The sequence below is a fragment of the Excalfactoria chinensis genome, chromosome 2 (assembly GCF_039878825.1).
Source record: "Excalfactoria chinensis isolate bCotChi1 chromosome 2, bCotChi1.hap2, whole genome shotgun sequence".
NCBI classification, from domain to species: Eukaryota; Metazoa; Chordata; class Aves; order Galliformes; family Phasianidae; genus Excalfactoria; species Excalfactoria chinensis.
The window spans coordinates 139,669,618-139,689,310 of NC_092826.1; the positions used below are offsets into that span (position 1 = coordinate 139,669,618).

At 44.3% G+C, this 19,693-nt stretch overlaps 1 protein-coding gene across 1 annotated transcript in view; it reads left to right on the forward strand.

Annotated features, from left to right (window-relative positions):
- Positions 1-19,693, forward strand: part of OBSCN (obscurin, cytoskeletal calmodulin and titin-interacting RhoGEF) — a 167,003-nt gene that overhangs the window by 94,846 nt on the left and 52,464 nt on the right. Inside the window, exons 61-77 of the mRNA XM_072328332.1 lie at positions 160-426; positions 1,318-1,584; positions 2,761-3,027; positions 3,287-3,559; positions 6,644-6,910; positions 9,020-9,292; positions 9,636-9,908; positions 11,779-12,066; positions 13,568-13,840; positions 14,354-15,709; positions 16,148-16,426; positions 16,770-16,848; positions 17,194-17,312; positions 18,231-18,428; positions 18,714-18,746; positions 18,849-18,947; positions 19,384-19,602. Coding sequence (XP_072184433.1) covers positions 160-426; positions 1,318-1,584; positions 2,761-3,027; positions 3,287-3,559; positions 6,644-6,910; positions 9,020-9,292; positions 9,636-9,908; positions 11,779-12,066; positions 13,568-13,840; positions 14,354-15,709; positions 16,148-16,426; positions 16,770-16,848; positions 17,194-17,312; positions 18,231-18,428; positions 18,714-18,746; positions 18,849-18,947; positions 19,384-19,602 — 4,830 coding nt within the window. The remainder of the gene's footprint in view (positions 1-159; positions 427-1,317; positions 1,585-2,760; positions 3,028-3,286; positions 3,560-6,643; positions 6,911-9,019; positions 9,293-9,635; positions 9,909-11,778; positions 12,067-13,567; positions 13,841-14,353; positions 15,710-16,147; positions 16,427-16,769; positions 16,849-17,193; positions 17,313-18,230; positions 18,429-18,713; positions 18,747-18,848; positions 18,948-19,383; positions 19,603-19,693) is intronic.

Below are 19,693 nucleotides of genomic sequence, written 5' to 3' on the forward strand. Positions count from 1 at the left end.
TCTGGGGGATCATCAAGTCCAACCTGTGCAGTAGGTTGCACAGGAAAACATCCAGGCAGGTTTTGAACATCTCCAGGGGAGACCGTAAGCATACAGTTCTGATCTCAGGCTGGTGCTGGATTCCACACATGCAGCAGTGTTTGCATCTCTTCTCTGCAGCTGCTCCGATCACCTTTGTGAAGGCCCTCCACAGCCTGGAGCTGCAGGAGGGTGGCACAGCCCACTTGTGCTGTGAGGTATCTCGTCCCAACATCCCTGTGCAGTGGAAGAAAGGCACATCTGTCATCCACTCCAGCCAGAAGTACAGCATCAAGCAGGATGGGAATGTGCACACGTTGGCCATTCACGATTTGGACTGTGGGGACTCAGGAGAATACAGCTGTCACACAGCTGATGGGAAGACCACTGCCAGACTAGAAGTGAAAGGTATGATTTCCTCTTTGCTCAGCAGCTCTGAGACAACAGCTGAAAGAGTATGTTGTGCTCTTTGGAGCATCCTAGTATTAGAAAGGCATTGTGTCTATGGAATAAGTGGAGCAAAGCTTGTCGTGGGACTGGAGAAGGTGAAGTATCAGGAAAGGCAGGAGTAGCTGGGTTTGTTCAGCTACTATCAGGAAAAGAAGGTTGAAGGAGGATCTCATTGGTGTCTGCAAATGTCTGTTGGGTGCCTACAGAGAAGAGAGAGAGACAGACTTTTATTAGGATGTGCAAACTGATGAGAAACGAGAAGCACAAGTTAATCAAGAGCAATTCAGATTAGGGAAGTAAAACACAGCTTTTATGATGAGGGATAGTCAGATGATGGAGCGGTGACACGGAGAGGTGGAGGAATTCCTTCCATGGAAGAACTCCACAGTTCGCCCCAGCCTTAACCATTCCCTAACTGATCCTTTCCTGTGTGATCTGAAATGGTTCTTGAAATGGCCTTGAAATGTATTGTTTGAGAACTCCTATCTGTTCCATTGTCTTATCTTTGGATGGAAAACCATTTGGGCTTCAGAAAGGATTATTGAAATTAGTTGGGAATTCTTTTGGAAAAAAAAACATTCAGGATATAGGGAAAGAAATTGTGGAATTCCTGTGGAATTGTATTTTTTCCTGCTGGTTAACTCTATCCCTTCTCCTCCTTTGCCTGGCTTGAAAATAGACATCCCTCTTACCCAGGTAAATAAAGCCAGAACTGCACATGGATTTCATGATTGACACTACCACTCCAGTTCTTACCAGTACAAGGTGTTCTGTCTTGTCAACAAAACAGTCCTCTGTTTTCTATCTGTTTTGCCTGTTTGTTCTCTTGGCACCGCTCCCCCCTTGAAGCCCAGCCCGTGCTTTTCAAACACCGGCTGAAGAATGAGGAGGTGGAGGAAGGGCGCACTGCTGTGTTGCACTGTGAGCTGACGAAACCCAACGCACCCGTGGAGTGGAGGAAAGGAGATACGGTGCTGCACTCAGGTGACAAGTATGAGATCCGGCAAGAGGGGACGCATGTTGAGCTCTTCATCTATGATGCCAAGGCTCAGGATGTGGGTGATTACATGTGTGACTCAGGGGATCAGCAGACCACCGCATCGTTGCATGTCAAAGGTAGGGGAAGCCTTGCCAGAAGGCAGAAAAGCTGTGGCTGCCTTCTATAGAATTGAAACCGTAGAATCACCAGGGTTGGAAAAGACCTCCAAGATCACCCAGTCAAACTACCCGTCTATCACCAGTATTCCCCACTAATGGAAATTTAGTCGCTAACACTCTGTGAATTCAGAGTACAGGAAGGGTTTTGATCTTAAGTCTACTCTTCAAAGAAGATTGCAGGCCCATTTTAAATGAAGATGTTACAGCTATTTCTGTCCGAGCAGCACTAGATCTGTGTCTCTGTGTCTTTTTGTAGTGGCTGTTCTTCTGGATTGTAGAGTTTTATTCAGTTTACACTGAGCGCTGTGCTTCTAGATCCTGAGCTTAGCACCCCGTAGCCAGTGTTCTGCACTACAAGAAAAACATTGAGGTGCTGGAGAGTGTGCATGGAAGGGCAAGAGAACTGTGAAAGGTTTGGAGCACAGTCCTATGGGGGACTATGAGGGAAATGTGGTTCAGGCTGGAGAAGAGGATGCTCACGGGAGCCCTTATCACTCTCTAGAACAGCTTGAAGGGAGATTGTAGTGAGGTGGAGGTCAGTCTCTTCTCGCAGGTAACAGTGATAGAATGAGAAGTGATGACCTCAAGTTGCACCATGGAAGGTTCAGGTTGGATATTAGGAGCAACTTCTCCCAAAGAGTGGTGATGTGTTGGCACAGGCTGCCCAGGGGGTTGGTGGATTTACCATCCCTAGAGGTGTTCCAGAACCCTGGAGATGTGGCACTGAGGGATGTGGTCAGTGGGCATGGTGGGGGTGGGTTGATGGTTGGACTGGGGATCCTGGAGATCTTTTCCAACCTGAATGAGTCTATGATTTTTCTCAGTGTGTCATTTCAGTGATTAAATGCTGATATTGGTAGTTTTTTTCCCTCTAATCATTTACAGTGAATATTGTGGGTATGCACAGGTGAAACACCTTACATCAGCCTGTGACCTCTGCCAGTCCTATACTGAGCAGTGGTCATCTTCACATCATCAGTGTCCAGGGCACAATCCCAAAGTCCCGCTCTGGGCTTGGCATTGTCCTTAGGGAGCTGTGGTTCATAAAGGTGGGGAATGCCAAGCTGCAGAAAACTGCATGCAAGTCCCTCACCTCTGGGTACTGTCACTGTTGAGGCTGCTTCTCTGCTGCAGTACTACCCGTGCTGTTTAAGGAAGAGCTGAAAAATGTGGAGTCTGAAGAAGGGGGAACAGCTGTCTTGCACTGCGAGATTTCCAAGCCAGATGCTCCTGTCGAGTGGAGAAAAGGAGGGGTGGTCATTCAGCCCAGCGCGAAGTACGAAATGAAGCTGAAGGGCTGCACTGCAGAGCTGATCATCCATGGCGTGGAGCTTGATGACTGTGGGGATTACACCTGTAGCACCGGATATGAGATCACCACAGGTTCTGTGTATGTGCAAGGTAAGATGAAGGCTGGCGGGAGTGCCCTGGTTTTTCTGCCTGAACTTTTTACTCCACAATCTTTGGCAGTAACTGTCCAAACTTGTCTCGGATGCAAACCAATGGAATTCGATTCATTTTGTCCCTGATTTAAGTGACAATGCAAACATTTATTCTCAAGTTGAGATCTGATTAATGCTTATAAATTACCACAGGAAGGAACTTGTGTATGCTTACGCTTTTCTTTTCCTTTGGCACCTTCTCTTGCTCTGTTATGCAGAAGAAGAAGCAGTCATAGTTTCTGGGTTAAAGAACACAGACGTCTTTGTGGGTGAATCGGCCACTTTCACCTGCGAGCTGTCACCCCCAGGCGTGAAGAACGTGCAGTGGTGGCTCGATGGATCTCCCCTTCACAACAACTTTGTGACTGAAATCTCTGAGCAGGACGGGATAATCCACACTTTAACCCTAAATGACGTGGCTTGCCACGACTCAGGCACTGTCACCTTCAGAGCTGGCTCTCTTATATCTTCAGCCAAATTATTAGTCAAAGGTATTTTGTTGTCAGAAAGACAGAGATGGCCACCTCTGGAATTGCTCAGTGTGCAAGTGCTTCTGCCTTCCTGGCTACCCTTACTAAATCTCTCCACAATTTCTCTGTGGCACGATAGTCCTGCAGCTCTGCGCTTCAGCAGGGCAGCCATACTTGGTTCAGAAGTCTTGTAGGTACAACCACATCAACGCTTCAATGGCTGAGGTGAGGAAGGGTTACAGGGTCAGGACTACTGCTTGTACTGCACATCTCAATAGAGCTGAACCAATACAGGAGAAGAAAGTGTGCTTTCTTCTCAGTGGCAGTGCCTGAATTTTTCATCTCCCTTCAACTTTTTTCCTTATATTACCACAATTAACCAAGACAAGGCCTTGTGGCTCATATGCTGATGGCTTCAGAGCTCACTCTTGAAACCAGATGGTATATGACATTGCTGCATCACAGCGTGGCAAAGTGGGCCACGCTTGTTGATATGCCAGAATGCTAATGGTCATCGTTGCACTAGCAAAGTCTTGTCTGTTGGGTGAATGTTGTTTCTCATTTGGTAAGGGTAGCCACAAACTGCAAATAACACTGAGCTCCAGACTTCATGGTAAAGCAAGCTGCTTCCTGTTCAGTCCTTTTATAGCCATTGGGAAAAGTTGTTATTTTTTGGAAAAAAGTAACACTTATTCCTTGCTTGGAAATGGGATTTTTGTATAAAGAGATAGAAATTAAAATCTGCTCTCATGCTGTAAGTGTTCACCATAATGATCCACAGCGTGGCACTGAGTCACAGGTTGATGTCTCTACCTAATGATGCCTCTCGTGCATTCAGAAAGTTTATCTCCACGCAGTGATAAAATGCCAAATTATTTGTTTCTAACATCAGAATCGTGCAGCATCGAGGCTGTCTGTCAAAGCCAAGAAGCACCTGTCCGTGCATATAGATTTAGAGTTTCACATTTCCAGAGGCAAAACGTGGTTCCGGGCTTCCTAGGTAAAAAACCCATCTGGGCATAAAGCATAAAATAAATCCAGGTGCATCAATTAGGTTTTCTATTCTGCAAATAAGGGGCTCCAGAGAAATTTGAATTTCACATCATCACAGATTTTTTTCATGTTGGAAGCTTTGGAGATTATCTCCTCCAGGCCCATAGCTCATGTCTTCTACACACGTGGATACTTTGTGCCTCTGTTAAGGCAACATTTCTTTAGTGTAAACATGAATCCTGGTAGCATATGACTATAATTGGATTGGGAGGAAGGCAGTTTTAAAACACCCCTGTTACACTGTGCTGAATAGGAAAGTAAGAACTAGTCAAATTCTAACCATGCTTATATAACAGCCAACTTCCTACACTTCATTTTGGCCAGAACTATAGAACCAGATCTGTCTTCAGACTATCACTGTCCTAGAGCTGCGTTCACTCAGTGACCCATCATGAAGAAACATTTGTGTATATGCAGGGGGAAATGAGAAAAGGTTAAGAGCTGCCTCCTCGTGACTGTCTTGTGCAGGGTGAGGATCACAGCCCTGCTGTGGCCTTTTGGCTCCTAAGGCCCAAGGAGCTTCCTGCTGTTGGGTCCGCCAAGGGCTTAGCCCAGTGGTGGGACATTGCCATTGGAACTGGGACTCATTCCTTCTTCAAGACCGCAGGTAACATTTGCTGTAAGGAGCGTGTCTGCATCCCATGAAATGGGATGGTAGCGTATTCCTCTGGTTGCAAAGATGCCTTCTGGCTTCTTCAGTCCTGGCGTAACAAAACATCTCCAGGCGCTGCCATGGACACCTCCTCTCCATTCGCACACTTGCAGACACAGTGAATGGTGGAGGGAGACTTAGAGAGCAGGATTAAGACTTGGAAAAAATTTCTAAGAGATGTTGGTAAAACCAGCTTTGCTTCCCAAGGTCTTCCAGTAACGCACCAAGCCCTCCACCTGCTTCACCAGTTTCAACAGGAGCATTCAGACAGAGTTGCAGTGTGGTTTATTCTGGCTGATCTGTGGTCAGAAGAACAGTCTGGAAGTAAAGGACAGTTACTAGCCTTCTCTGTCATCTTTTTAAGCTGAGCTGCATTATCAGTAGCCCTACCAAGTTTTTAAAGGAGCTGATGTGGTCCTGCAGAGAAGGATGCTGCAGAGAGGCTTCGCTTCTCAGATTTCATTAAGATTTTCCTTTTCAGCATATATACTGCAGCTGTGTGCAGGTGATCCAATTTGACATCTTGGGAGAGACTCCTGGGCTGCTTTGGAAGCTCACAGTGTTTGGAGGTTAGATTTACTCTGCTTCTCCAGGAAGCAGAAATGCTCTTTTAAAAGAAGAGCTCTGAATGTTTAAAACCAGCCCCTTGGATCTCACCATTTCAGAGGAGCTGCCCATCCAGCTGCTCTCAGCATTTCTCAGGAACTCAACTTGAGATTGCAGTGGTTGATGGGGGAGCATTCAATAGGTTCACACAGCTGGGTCTCTAGAACAGCTGCTGCGTAGAGCACAAGGTTACCCTTTTCCCCCACATTATGTCTCTGTCACAAGAGAGGAGTGAATATTTGCATTTGTGCGTTGCATTTCTGTTCAGTGAGTGGTTGCAGTCTGTTTCAGAAGGAGCCTCCAATAGGGTTAATGGCACTGAGAGGTCAGAGGCCATGTACCGCAGGGAACACCTTGCTGCAGCCCATCATCAACTGCATTCTCTGTCTCGGATTTGCACTCCAGTCATGTTCTGAGAAGCACGAGTGTTTCACACCCAATGTGAAACCTCTCATCTAGAGCATCTCAGCAGTGCTGGGAGGAAAATCAGAACTGGAGGATATCTGGGCAGATGCTCTGCACAGAAGGTCATATTTGGGACAGTCAGAGTGCAGGCTGATGGTCTGCTGCCCATTGTGACAGTTACATTCTAATGTGCCAGTTTTGCTTCAGTCCTGCTTGATGCTGACACAAGCACAGACTAAACTGCTCGTGCCCAGTGTGTCCAGTCAGCTTCCTGCTTGCACTTTCACTCTGCTTGCTTCCCATGGGCTCTGTGCTTGTCAAAAGTCTCTAAGTTACCATTTCCATGAGGATCCACTAATGCATGTCCTTCCTGACGTGTTGGTTGACAGATCCAACCATTGAAGTGGTCAGTCCCATGCAGGATATAACTGTTGATGAAGATGGCACAGCAGAGTTCATATGCCAATATTCTAGGCCAGTGCACGCCATATGGAAGAAAAATGATCAGGAAATACTTGCAGATGGGCAGCGAGTGATTATCGATCAGGACTGGAATGTAAGCATGCTAAAAATTAAACCCACGGTACCAGAAGACAGTGGCGTCTATTCTTGTGAAGCTGAAGGCACTAAAGTGGTGGCTGCACTTGATGTTCAAGGTGAGGTCTTCCAGCCAAAGAGGAAGACTATCATGGTTTCCAACTAGAAGGTGGAAAAAACATGGCAGCATCTCGCAATAAGTGACATGTTAGAATCTGTTCTTTCGTGTTCGTGCCAGTGCTGATAATGATGCTGAAAGTAGCTAGGAGTTATTGGGAACTGAATATGAAACTGTAGCATTTCACTGGAGCTTAGTTCTAATTAACGCTCACTTACTGCACCACTTACGCACCGTACCTCTTCCACATGGAACTGCATTTGGCTGCCACATCAGCGCTACGGAATGCCTCCTGCTGAATTATTGTGAACTTACCAATATAATGTTGGTCCAAAGGAATAATAACAAAGTTTTTTGTGCTGTTACAGAGTGCTTTTGACACATGAGTTCTCTAATGTAGCTAATGGATAACATCAAATTCCTTTTTATTCCCAACTAAGCTAAAATAGCTTGGGATTTTACTTGTTTCAAATACAGATCACTCAGGAAACAACTTCTCACTTGTCATCAGCATTTGTAAGGGGCCTGAGGATCAGCAGATGAAATTAAGAGTAGGTTTATGATTTGATATCAATGCCTGTTAGTTTTATCCTGTTGTTTGCATATGGAATTTTTGTTCTCAGTCACCAAGTGAATCAGCTCAACCAGCGAATATAGGGGCTCTGATCTGACTTCTGAATTGCTGTGTTTTGTTTATAAAAATTATGCCTTCTTGTCTGATTAGAGTTGTGAATGCAGAACTTTGGGGTATTATTAACTGTAGCATTTTCTATGTTGATAAACTTTCCATTTGGGGGACTAAAGGAGTCATAGAGTCATAGAATCACACGGTTGGAAAGGACCTTTAAGATCATCTAGTCCAACCGTTCTCCCTTTACCATACCTACAGAAAACCCCTAAACCATATCTCCTAGCTCCCTATCCAAAAGAAAAGGCTTGGATTAGTCCTTACAAAATTATACGCTCTCCAAGGTTTACAAAACCCTCACTGTTCTCTATAGGTATGAATACTGTAAAACACAGAAATGCTTTAGTAGCTTGTGCCTTTTTCTGCTATCGAATGAGTAAATCAGCACTGTTTTTTACCTTGTGTAGAAGAGTTCTAATGTCTCAGGGTGTTGGTTTATGTCACAGATGGCGCTGAGCATTGTATGGTATCTGTGTAAATTGTGTCTACCTAATTGTGCATTCCCACTGCTGCGCATATGATTTACCCATGGAGTTAGTCTAACAGAAATCACATTTACAAGCACCAGCCTGTGCTTCGTTTGGCATCAGGCTGGTTGTTTACCTACAAAGGCAACAGATGCATGCAGTGACTGTAGGCAAATGGAGCGTATAGATATGGGCACATTTCTGACCACACAATTAACTGTGCATGCATGAGAAAATAAATCTAATCCATTACCACTGAGCCTTAGTAATGATTCAGAAACTTACTGTTTCCTGCTAATATAGATTTCAATTCTTTATGTGTTTCCACGAGGCAGACATTCAAAATGTATTAACTCAGATGGCAGGGTTTTTTTGCCAGCTATAATACTCTCTTGTTTTGCATGAGAGGGAGTAAGGCTGCACTGTGAGCGGCCAGTTAGTTGACATCTCCCCAGTTCTGATGACAATTACGCTGCCTGGGAGATCTGTGAGAAACTTTTCCTCTTGTGAGACTGAAGAAATTTGATCATGCTTTATCTTCCTGAGCTGTCCCTTCCTATCAACAGTCCAACTGGTTCATAGGAACACTAACATTTTCTGTCTTTATTTGCAAAAATGAAAGTCAAAAAGTGGAGGAAGCCTAGGTGAAATGAGATCCCAGAGGTTTATCATTAGTTTTAAACTATCTCTCTAGCTACAGTGTTTTTATACGTAGAATTGTGTTAGAACCTGGTTGAAAAATAACAGCTAAGGAGCTGGACTTAGTGGTCCTCGTGGGTCCCTTCCAACTCGGGCTGTTGTATGATTCCAAGCTAAGCCTTCAAGCACAGTTTGTCACATCCCCACCCTTTCCATCAGCTTTCCAGACGTGGGAATCATCTGGTGATCCAAGGCTTGTTGATACTCAGATGTACACAGCAGGGAATTAATGCTGTTGGTTTTCTTTCCTTGTTAGCCAAGAACAGCATTGTCCAGGGCCTGGAGAACGTGGAAGCAGTGGAAGGAGGGGAAGCCCTGTTTGAATGCTACCTTTCCAAGCCTGAGTGCTACAACTACAACTGGCTGATTGATGACGAGCCTGCCAAAACTACAGAAAACACGGAGATGGTTTACTTTGAAAATGGGCGCAGGCATCTGCTGCTGCTGAAGAACCTCACTCTGCAAGACAGCTGCAGGGTGACTTTTATGTGCAGTGATGCAGTGACCTCAGCCTTCCTCACAGTGAAAGGTAACTGCTGGACTTGCATGGGGAGTCTTATCTTTCTGATAGGGAAGGACAAACGAGCTAGGGACATATAATGAATGGCAGAGAGGAAGTTCCTCTAGGTATTTCCATTGTATTTTTCTGCTACTTGGAAAAGAAAGGCATTGCTTGGTTGGTTTTTGCAAGTTTTATAAAGCTTCAGCCACCAAGGATGCCATTTGTTCAGGTGATATATGTAACCTCCATTTTAATGATCCCCTTGCTCTCCAATGCCCGACTGTTCAGAGATTCAACTTGAATATCCACCTCCTCTTACCTCTATTTGTTTCTGTGTCTGAGGGTTCTGATTACCTATTTTCCTCTGTAGGATGGCGCCTGCAGATCTTGCAGCCTCTCACGGATGTGGAAGTCTCTCCAGGGCAGAAAGCTACGTTCAGTTGTGCTCTAAGTGAAGCTGTGCCAATTAACGAAGTTACCTGGTATTTTAATGATACAGAGATCCAACCAGATGAGAACTGGGAGATACAAGCAGATGGAAACAAATACAAACTTATTCTGAATAAAGCCCAACCACATCATTCAGGAGAGGTGACGTTTGCTTCCAGGGAAGCAATTGCATCAGCCAAATTATCTGTGCTAGGTAAGACCATTTGTTGTACACGTCTGTCATTTTAGCCCAGCAGCACTGGAGATGGAATTTCCTCTGGAGCTGAGCTACAACCTCACATTTTCTAATCTTTGTACTGATTTTTTCTCATTGCCTTCCATGTCCCAAGGTAGCTTTCTTAGTCTAAGAGTTTTCTGCAGAGCAACTTGTTCTTTGACCAGCCCATCAGAAAAATTAGATCAGGCCAGTGATGACAGAGATGTTCAGCAGCTTTCTTTCACTGCAGTCTTTTTTAAAACATAATACGGTTACATGGAAGTCAATTTTCACAGAGTTCAACCCCACCCTCAGAAAACATGTGGGTAGAGGGGGGAGTTGTGCTAGAATGCATGTAGAAAAACTAGCAGGGGCAGAATAGAACCCTTTGAAATCTGCTGACCTACTTCAGCACAAAAGCAACCAGTATTCCAGACTACTGAGCTGCATGTTACAGTCTTCTTACGGAATTCAGCCATACATCTACCTCAGGCTTCAGAGATTAGGAGAGTGAGAACCTCTTGGAGTACTCTGTGAGTGGAGAAGACAGTACTGCCAAATTCCCTTGTAGGGTGTGTTATACAAATGATTTGGCAAAGCCCATCTCAGCTCCCCAAGACCTGTCTCCTTCCCACAGTGAGATAGGTTGATCACCCAGGAATGGCACAGCCCCAGGGATGGTTAAGAGATAATTGCAGTGTGTTTTATCTGTACTTGAAGATGTTCGAGAGTCACTAACTGAACATCTTGTCTTTAAATTACTACAGGTAGTCCAGCTGTCATTTTAATTAATTCTGAGACTTCAAAGATCCCTGGTATCTTCAGCTTAAAACAATATGGGGCAAATACATTTTAGGAATTTAAAAATGTTATACTCATGAACTCCCTCTGTTGATTTTCTGTATGAAATTTGCCTGAAAATGTAGGAAAGAAGCCTACGTAAGCTATCTGGTGTGCAAAACATGTCCAATGGACCATGGTCAATTGCTCATCATCCTTCCATGGTCAATGGTCAGTGACCCATGGTCCCTCCTCCATAGTCAGTGGCAACTCTCCCCTTCTCCTCATCTCCCAATGAAACTGGGAATTCAATGGGTTTTTAGGATTTTATGGTGGTGATAGGTTGACGTTTGGACTTTGTGATCCTAGTGGTGTTTCCCAACCTTATTGATTCTATGAAATCTGTGAAATGAAAGAGCTGGCTCTTTTGCCTTGAGTTTTTGGACTGGAACGTTGTGGCAGGTTGTTGATTTGATAAATGCCTCAGACTTGAAGACTAGAATGGGTATTTCTGTCTTTTAAGCAAAAGTATTAGGTGATGGACATTTTCCGTTGTACTAAGTATGACTGTTAGTAGCCAGTCCTATGAGACACCACTCTATTCTCATCATGTATTTATTTGTTACTGCCTGATGATGTGAGTTAGCAATTACACTTGACTTGCTGTTGAAGTTACCAATGACTCTGTAATCCAGTAATAACTTGATGTCCACCAAACGTGAGCTGTATAAAATCAAAGCCCAAATGTACTCAAAGCTTAACAACACACACAGTATAGAGTCATCTTTATTTTGAGTTGGGTGGGACAAAGCAACGAAAAAAAGACACAATAATATATGGCACTGAATGTCTGAGAGGGCAGATGGAAGACGAATACTTGTTCTCAGCACTGTAGATCAGTGCGGAAGAAATCAGTGGCACAGATATTCAACTCATGGTCACAGGCACATACACTTGGCTTTAGAATGAACCAAACATTGTGTTTCTTGTACTTCTGTCTCACTGTTTGTAGAGGGCTCTCAGGTTGCTTTAGTAGAAAGCAATATTGCTCACACTGTGCATCACTGGACCTCTGTTGTGCCTTCAGCCCATCCCGATCCCCCTGAAGAACCAAAAGTTTTACATACGAGCAGTCACTCTGTGACTCTGTCTTGGTACAAGCCGCTGAGCGATGGTGGTTGCGACATCCTAGGCTACCAAGTGGAGAGAAAAATCCCAGGTGTTGGCTGGCAGTCATGCAGCAAGAGCGTAATTCAAAGCATGGAGTTTGTGGTGGACAATCTCACCCCAGGCGAACCCTACAGATTCCGCGTCTTGGCTGTAAACAAAGTTGGGGCCAGCGAGCCAGCACAGTTCCCTCAAATGGTGCAGCTAGGTGAGAAAGGAAAGATGGCCCCATGGAGGACTGCAAGCTGCTGTCGGCCTGTTTCGCATGGCATGTCTGCTTCTCCTCTTCCAGGTATCTCCTGGATGAGTTCAATCAGCAGCATCTTTCAGTGCTTTGCTGCCAACACAATACAGGAGAACGAGCTTGGACAAATTGTTCTGGGCTGCCACAAAGCAAAACCCGCTGTGTTGTCACTATCCAGCACCTTCTCTAAGCTGCATCAAGCTGTCTTGTGCCTGCACTGCATCCATGTGTTGTCCGATCATCATGAGTTCCTTTTCTGCCGGAGCTCAGGTGGAATGAGTCAGAAGGGGCATGCTGGGATGTGTTTGGGTAACCAAAGCTGGTTACTGCTGGCACTGATATGGGCCTTGGCACTGTTATCTTCTTCACCCATCTTTCTTCATATGATTGCATATCTTTTGTGATAACTCCTACGAAGGAGTACTGGAGAAATCAGTTTATTTGCTGCCTATTGGTATGACTTTGGAAGTGGAATGGAGAACCACTCCATCAACCTTTTCTTGCAGCTCCTTCCATGATAACTGAGAGCCCAGAATGACAAGAATAATAAAAATCAAAAGTCACCAAGTTTTCTCTTAAGCTCAGCTTTGATGTTTTTGCAACATAAATTCCAGTGTGCCAGCTGGACTTCAATGACTATATACGCTCACTCTGCCTGCAACAAATCCAAGGGATTTTGAGCAGAGATTCCCACACCAGGGATGGATGGCACTTGGATGTGGGTTGACTCATAAGGTCCCAGTCAACATCTCTGCATTTAATGCATTTGTCATGACTTAATTTTAAATATTGCTGCCATACAAGCATTGGTAAGCCTTCTTCTGAAGTAAAGATTTTATTTTAAATATTCTTTAAGCTTTCTGATATTTTTTTTCCCCCAAACTCTTCTGAAACTAGCATAATTATATACATATATTTTTAATCTCTCTGAGCAACCTGGTCTAGAGGGAGGAATCCGTGCTTCTAGGAGGGGGTTGGAACCAGATGATCGTAAAGGTCCCTTCCAACCCAAACCTTTCCCTGATTCTATGATTGGAATGAATACAAATTTTAAGAACTTCTTTTCTTTTTTGTTCTTTTTATTCTTTCATTGTTTTGTTGTATCACTTCTAAGCATTTAAGATCTCCTGGGATCCATAGGACTGCTTGAAAATTGGTTATGATGGGTAAATGAAGGTCAGCAAACAAAGCAGAGGAATGGGAAAAACGCAATGACTTTTGCATGTATAGATTTAAATGGAACTGGTTTCATCCCTAGGAGAGCTTGTACAGTTATTTTGGAAGTGCAAATATTGGATGCTGCCTGTGATTTATTTATTTTTTTCCATTTTCTTTGGCTCGTCCGCAGCAGTTAAAGAATCTGTAAATGAACGATGGGATTTTCGAATACTTTATAGAGTGCTCTGGAGTGCCTTAAAGTTCATGGTGTGTTCTTTCTGTTAATTTACCTGTTTTTCAATTACAGAGCCTTCAGTTACCATCACCCATCCTTTGGTGGGTGGATCAGTCTCTGAAGGGGAGGTGGCTCGGTTGGAGTGCAAATTGTCGAGTGAAACCAAAGAGAATGTGACGTGGCTCAAAGGGAAAGACCCGATACAAACTGGAGGAAGATATGAAATCCTCTCTGATGGAAAAAAACAGATACTCATTATTCACGCATTTAAAGCCGAGGATCAGGACACATACACCTGCATGGTTTCTCCAGAAGTCAAATCTGTTGCCAGCTTATGCCTTGAAGGTATAGAGTGTGTATTGCTGTAATGCTTAATCAATTCTGTCTATGGACATCTGGGGGCATCTCCACAGCCAGGACTGGAATTTTTTTTCTTTGACAAGCTATATCTAAAATCTGCAAATTATTCTTTTCTTACTCTTAGGTTTAACTGAGTTTGTTTTTGAGTCTCTGATCATTTTGAGCTGCTCAGATGAGATTTTCCCAGGTCACACAGCACTCTCAGACACAGGTTTGGAATTGGAGTGGTCCGCTGCAGAGAAAGGAGTTGGACTCAGAGATCCTTGTTCTCTGTTCCAACTTGGGATAATTTTTGATTTTATTTATTCAAATGTGTGGGGAATTAAAAACATGTTGTTTGGCCCTCTTTTATGTATGTTATTTGGATGTCGTAGGATGGCTGATGCTTAGCTAACTGCCACCAATATTCTTCAGCTCAGACTTCAGAAAAATGTTTCTCCATGCTCTCTTAGAGCTTCCTTGTATGCTTTATCATTTAACATCTTCAATTCTCCTTAGTTCCTACAGCGGCAATGCTAAAAGAGATTGCCAAGGAGGCGCCCCCTGCAAGCCAACAGGAGGAGCTGGTGGATGGTCACGTCCAGCCCAGCTTGCCCCCTGAAGCTGCACAGGAGGGAGACCTTCATCTCCTGTGGGAAGCTTTGGCCAAGAAGCGCCGGATGAGCCGGGAGCCCACCTTGGATTCCATCAGCGAGGTGCCTGAAGAAGATGAGAAGCTTCAGAAGCTGAGAAAGGAAGAAGCAGAGATGTCTCACTATTACTCAGAGGAGTACTCCACATGCGATGAGCTGGCCAGGACAGGAGAAGCAGATTTTTCTTTCACAAGTTCAGATGACGAATCTAGAGCTGGAACTCCTTCGCTAGTCAACTACCTCAAGAAAGCTGAAAAGAAAAGTGTGAGTGTTACCACCAAGGTTCAGTCCATCTCCACAGGGAAGTTATGGAAACAGTGGGAGAAATCCAGCGTGGAGACTGTTGTGGCTGCCCCAGGTGCTAAGCCAGCTGAACCAGAATTAGCAGATTTAGATGATCCTTCCATGAACAGCGCTGCTGTGAAGATTCAGGCTGCTTTCAAGGGCTACAAAGTCAGAAAAGAGATCAAGCAACAAGAGTGCCCAGTGTTTACCGAGACCTTCAAAGACTTCTCTGGTGAGCCTGGGAGCACCCTGCATCTTGAGTGTGTGGCCCACAGCAAGAGTGACATGAAGGTCCGTTGGCTGAAGGATGGAGAGGAACTGTCAGACGGCCGGTACTATCACATAGACAACTACAGCGATGGGACCTGCTCTTTGATCATCACTGGCCTCGATAAGAAAGATGCGGGTAAATACACCTGTGAGGCATCCAATAAATTTGGGAAAGTTTCACACAGCGCGAAGGTGGTGATCGGTGCTGAGGAGCCGCAAGCACTTCCTAAGGTGAAGCCTATAAAACAAAGCACCGATAGTGAGACAGAAAGCTCCTCTGGCAGCGATCTGGATGATGCTTTCCGTAAAGCTGGAAGGAGGCTGCACAGGCTTTTCAGGGCCAAGATCTCAACAGAGATGTCTGATGTGGAGGAAGAGCTCTTTGTCAGTGCAGACGAAGGGGATGTAGAGGTGGTTGACCATCAGACGTATCGTGAGGACGATCGGTACATTTACATAAAGTTTGAGGTCTTGTCTGAGGCAAAAACAGCCGCCACTCGTTTCAGAGAGATGTTTGGTGCCCTGGGGATTCCCGTGGAGATCGATATTTTGGAACAAGGCCCGAGGAAACTGGAACTGCGCATTGGGAAAGCAACGCCACCCACCCACGGCAAGTTTGCTCCACCAGTTCCGAGACCACCGCCGCCTTTGCTGACTTCTGACACAGGTAGGGTAAAGCAGACTGGTTTATTCAATGAAAAAGGTGTCTGGAGCAGATCAGAAAGTAGTCTTCTCGTTCATGAGGTAATTTCTCAGACCTTATAATTTTTGTGCAGATATTTTCCTGGAAAGTTTATATATTTGAAAAAAAAAAGAAAAAAGAAAGGAATTTTTAATTATTTTTCATATGTGGGGAGAGGAGAAGTCAGTGACAAGGGGAGGGACTGCAAAGAATAATTCACTTACTTAAAAAGCTGCTTTTCGTAGTAGAAATGTCCTCGACTGTAATTGTATAGCCACAAATTCTGTGCTTATTGTATTTAAATCAGTGAAGTACATTTCAGAACTGCCCCAAGGGAGAAATGACATTTGGGCAGCAGTACAACTAAAATACATCTTCCAACAAAGCTTTTTCTTTCTTCCTTCCTAACTGCCCTGGCTTTAGCTCCCATGTTCCTGACCGAGCTCCAAAACCAAGAGGTACAAGATGGATATCCTGTCAGCTTTGACTGCATTGTCGTTGGCAAACCCCTCCCCACAGTTCGTTGGTTCAAGGATGGGAAAGCTATTGAAGAAAATGATCACTACATGATCAACGAGGACCAGGAAGGGTGCCATCAGCTGATCATCACAGCTGTGGTCCCCACCGACATGGGTGTTTACCGTTGCCTTGCTGAAAACAGCATGGGAGTGGCTTCAACCAAGGCTGAGCTTCGAGTGGACCGTAAGCATTGCAAAAAAGCAAACTGAATATTTGGAGGTGGATCTACGTTTTTCAAGGAAAAACACTGTCTACATTTGAGAATAAATAATACATGTACATTGCCCACAAAATGCTACACTCCCAAACCTGGTGGGTTTCCTTGGGTTTTGCCAACACTGAGGTGTGGCTCTGAGCAAAGCTTTTCAGATATAATGAGACATTTCCATAAATCAAGGGGATGTGGGATTCTGCTGCTGTAGTGTTGTGGAATCAGTCACTCACATTAACAGGGAAAAAATAATCACAGTAACATGAAGGTTTCAAAGTTCAGCTTAGAGACAATATTTCCTTCTTCATTTAACAGTGACCAGCACCGACTACGAGACAGCAGCAGATGCAACAGAGACATCGTCTTACTACAGCGCCAAAGAATATGTTTCAAGGTAAAGTATCAAACTCTGAACTCTTTCTTTTACCTTGATTAGATAACTATGCACATTTATAGTAAGTCCATTTTTGCTGTATCTGGCATGGCTGGATTAATGTCATAAAGGAATACTGGCCAGCTGAGTTTTCAGATGAAATAACTACAACAACATTTGTTTATCACCTTCACGGTGGTCTGAATATTTCTTCACAATATCTTTGCTTTTAATGTCACACGCTGCTGAATCTGCTGCCATGATGATGGATCACACAGACTGAATTAACCTAAAATAGGTGATCCTGATTCCTAACTCTTTGCTAGTTCTCTGACTTCCTTCTTTCTAATTCAAATCACTTCTTAGTCGAGAACAAGAGGAGTCTACCACAGAGGAAGAGCAATTGCCCCAGATCCTTGATGACCTTCATGATATTCATTTGGCACCTGGAGCACCGCTGGCTAAATTTCACCTGAAGGTGAAAGGTGAGAGGAGCTCACAGCACTGCCTGTTGTTCCAGGTTTGCAGTCAGGGTGAAATGCTAGACAAAGTTTTCCCACGTGCTCTTGGAGTTGTAGAATCAAGGGAGGTTGGAAAAGACCTCCAAGATCATCCAGCCCAACTGTGCAGTTGTGCCCCCAGTCTGTGAACCTCGCACTCTTGTGCACAAAGCAGCAAGAAGAATGTCTGTGTGTTGATGAGCATTGGCTTTTGCAGCACACTCAGGCACATTAAGTCATCGTGATGTGCCTTTGCCTGAAGAGCTGGTTGCAGGCACACGCTCCCAAAAACTCAGTACAGTAAATTCTCTGAGCACATTATTTATGGAGGAATAATAAAGAGTAAAAGAGACAGTGTGAGTGTCGTTAATGAACAAAACAATCCTGGACGTACCGTTTTGAGGGGGTCACCACTACATGATAGAAGCTGCAAAAGCATCCCAGTGGAGTTGCCTTTCCAAAGTAGGGAGAGGTGGAAATTCTCCTGTGTTTGTTTGTTGTTTGTTTGTTTCTGCCTGTAAAAAATGATGAGAACTGTTTTTGAAACTGGAACTGAAACTGATAAAATCCAGAGGCATAGAACCACATTTTATTTCACTGAAGACTTCAGCTTTTGCCTTTGTGTGCATTACAAGGCAGATATAAGGGTAACTTTCCCAATCTGAAAGGTGCTTGGATATGGAAAAGGATATAGGGAGGGCCAGCAACAGAAGAGATAGGAAAGAACTTTCACAAGTAAATACAATTCCATGAATTTTCGGCCAATTCTACTCTGGTAATTCTTCAGATCAGAATCCATGGGCTGAGCTGAGGACCCATAGTCCACAAGGATCTGCCTGATTTGAGATGTTCCCAAATAAATGATGGTAATTCACTCTTTGTGTCTGTATTGGCTTCTCACAGGGTACCCAGAGCCTCGTCTCTATTGGTTCAAAAATGGGCAGCCATTGAAGGCCTCGGATCGTATCCTGAAGATTGATAAAAGGGAGTTCCACTCACTGGAAATTCTCAATGTCACTAAGGCAGATGCTGGCCAGTACTCAATATTTCTCATCAACTCTGCTGGTTCTGCATACTCGTCAGCCAGGCTGGTAGTCAAAGGTGGGTACTGGCCTATCTGGGGCACCCAATTTTCACCTGGCACTTGGCCTTGTAGAACCTCATCCCATTCACCTCAGCCCAGCAATCCAGCCCTTTGGAGGGCCTCCCTACCCTCAGGCAGATGGACACCACCTCCCAACTTGGTGTCATCTGTAAATTACTCAATCCTAAGATTTCCATGTAATGTGTCCTGCAGTGGATAAGCATCTGAAATCATCTTTCTGTTTTTCTGCCAACTCAAAGCTATTTGCATTTGTCATTTTGTTTCTTTCCCTTGTGTTGCAGATCCTGATGAGAAGGAAGAGGGGTCAGAAACAGGTGAGAGAAGCCATAGCAGGTGATGACAGAACCCCTGGGCAATTTTCAGTTGTTTGAACTCACACAGGACGCATCACCATGTTTCATCCATGTCATTTTCAGATTCCCATGAGCAGCTGATACCACCAAGGTTCCTAGAAAGGTTTACCAATAAAAAGGTGAAGAAAGGTGCGAGCATCACACTATCTGTAAAAGTTGAAGGTAAGTGGGTAGTTACCTTCATAACACTTGCATTGTACATCTTTATGACTCAATCTGGACGTTCTCTGGGCCCAAGTCATTGCAGCATATCTCCTACACTAATCTGAGGTCAGGGGCCATATTTTACTGTAACAGACTTTGAGTACGCTGAAGGAAAGCACATCTGCACCTCCATGTTCCTGTTTGTAAGAATAGGGTTAATAACACTTAATGCTCTTATGAAGATGTGTTGGTTAAGAGGGTTGTGTTTAGAAAAACTCTTTATGAGTGAGCCAGATAAAGGTTTATGCTCCTTTAGTAGATATATGTCATAACTTATTTGTGGAGAAGCATCAGGAATCAAGCCAAAAGCAGCATTTATTCACAGTATGGCTCATGACTGTGTGTGAGTAACGCTGTTAGGAAAACTGAATTCAGTGCTTTGGTTTTCCTGCAGGACATCCACCACCAACCATTACTTGGCTGAAAGAAGAGTCTCAGGAAGACATCCTGTGGATCAAACCAGACACTCCTGGTTATAAACTTGCCAGTTCCAATATGCATCACAGTTTAATCCTGTTGGATGTTAAAAAGAAGTACAGCGGAGCTTACACATGCATTGCTACCAACAAGGCTGGCCAGTCCATCTGCACTGCCAACCTAGAAGTTGCAGATGGTAAGTCATATGTTAAAGACACTTTTTCTACTTTACCTTTCACACAGTTCCTAAGAGTGCGACTGAGAAGGAAATTAACCAAGTCATAACT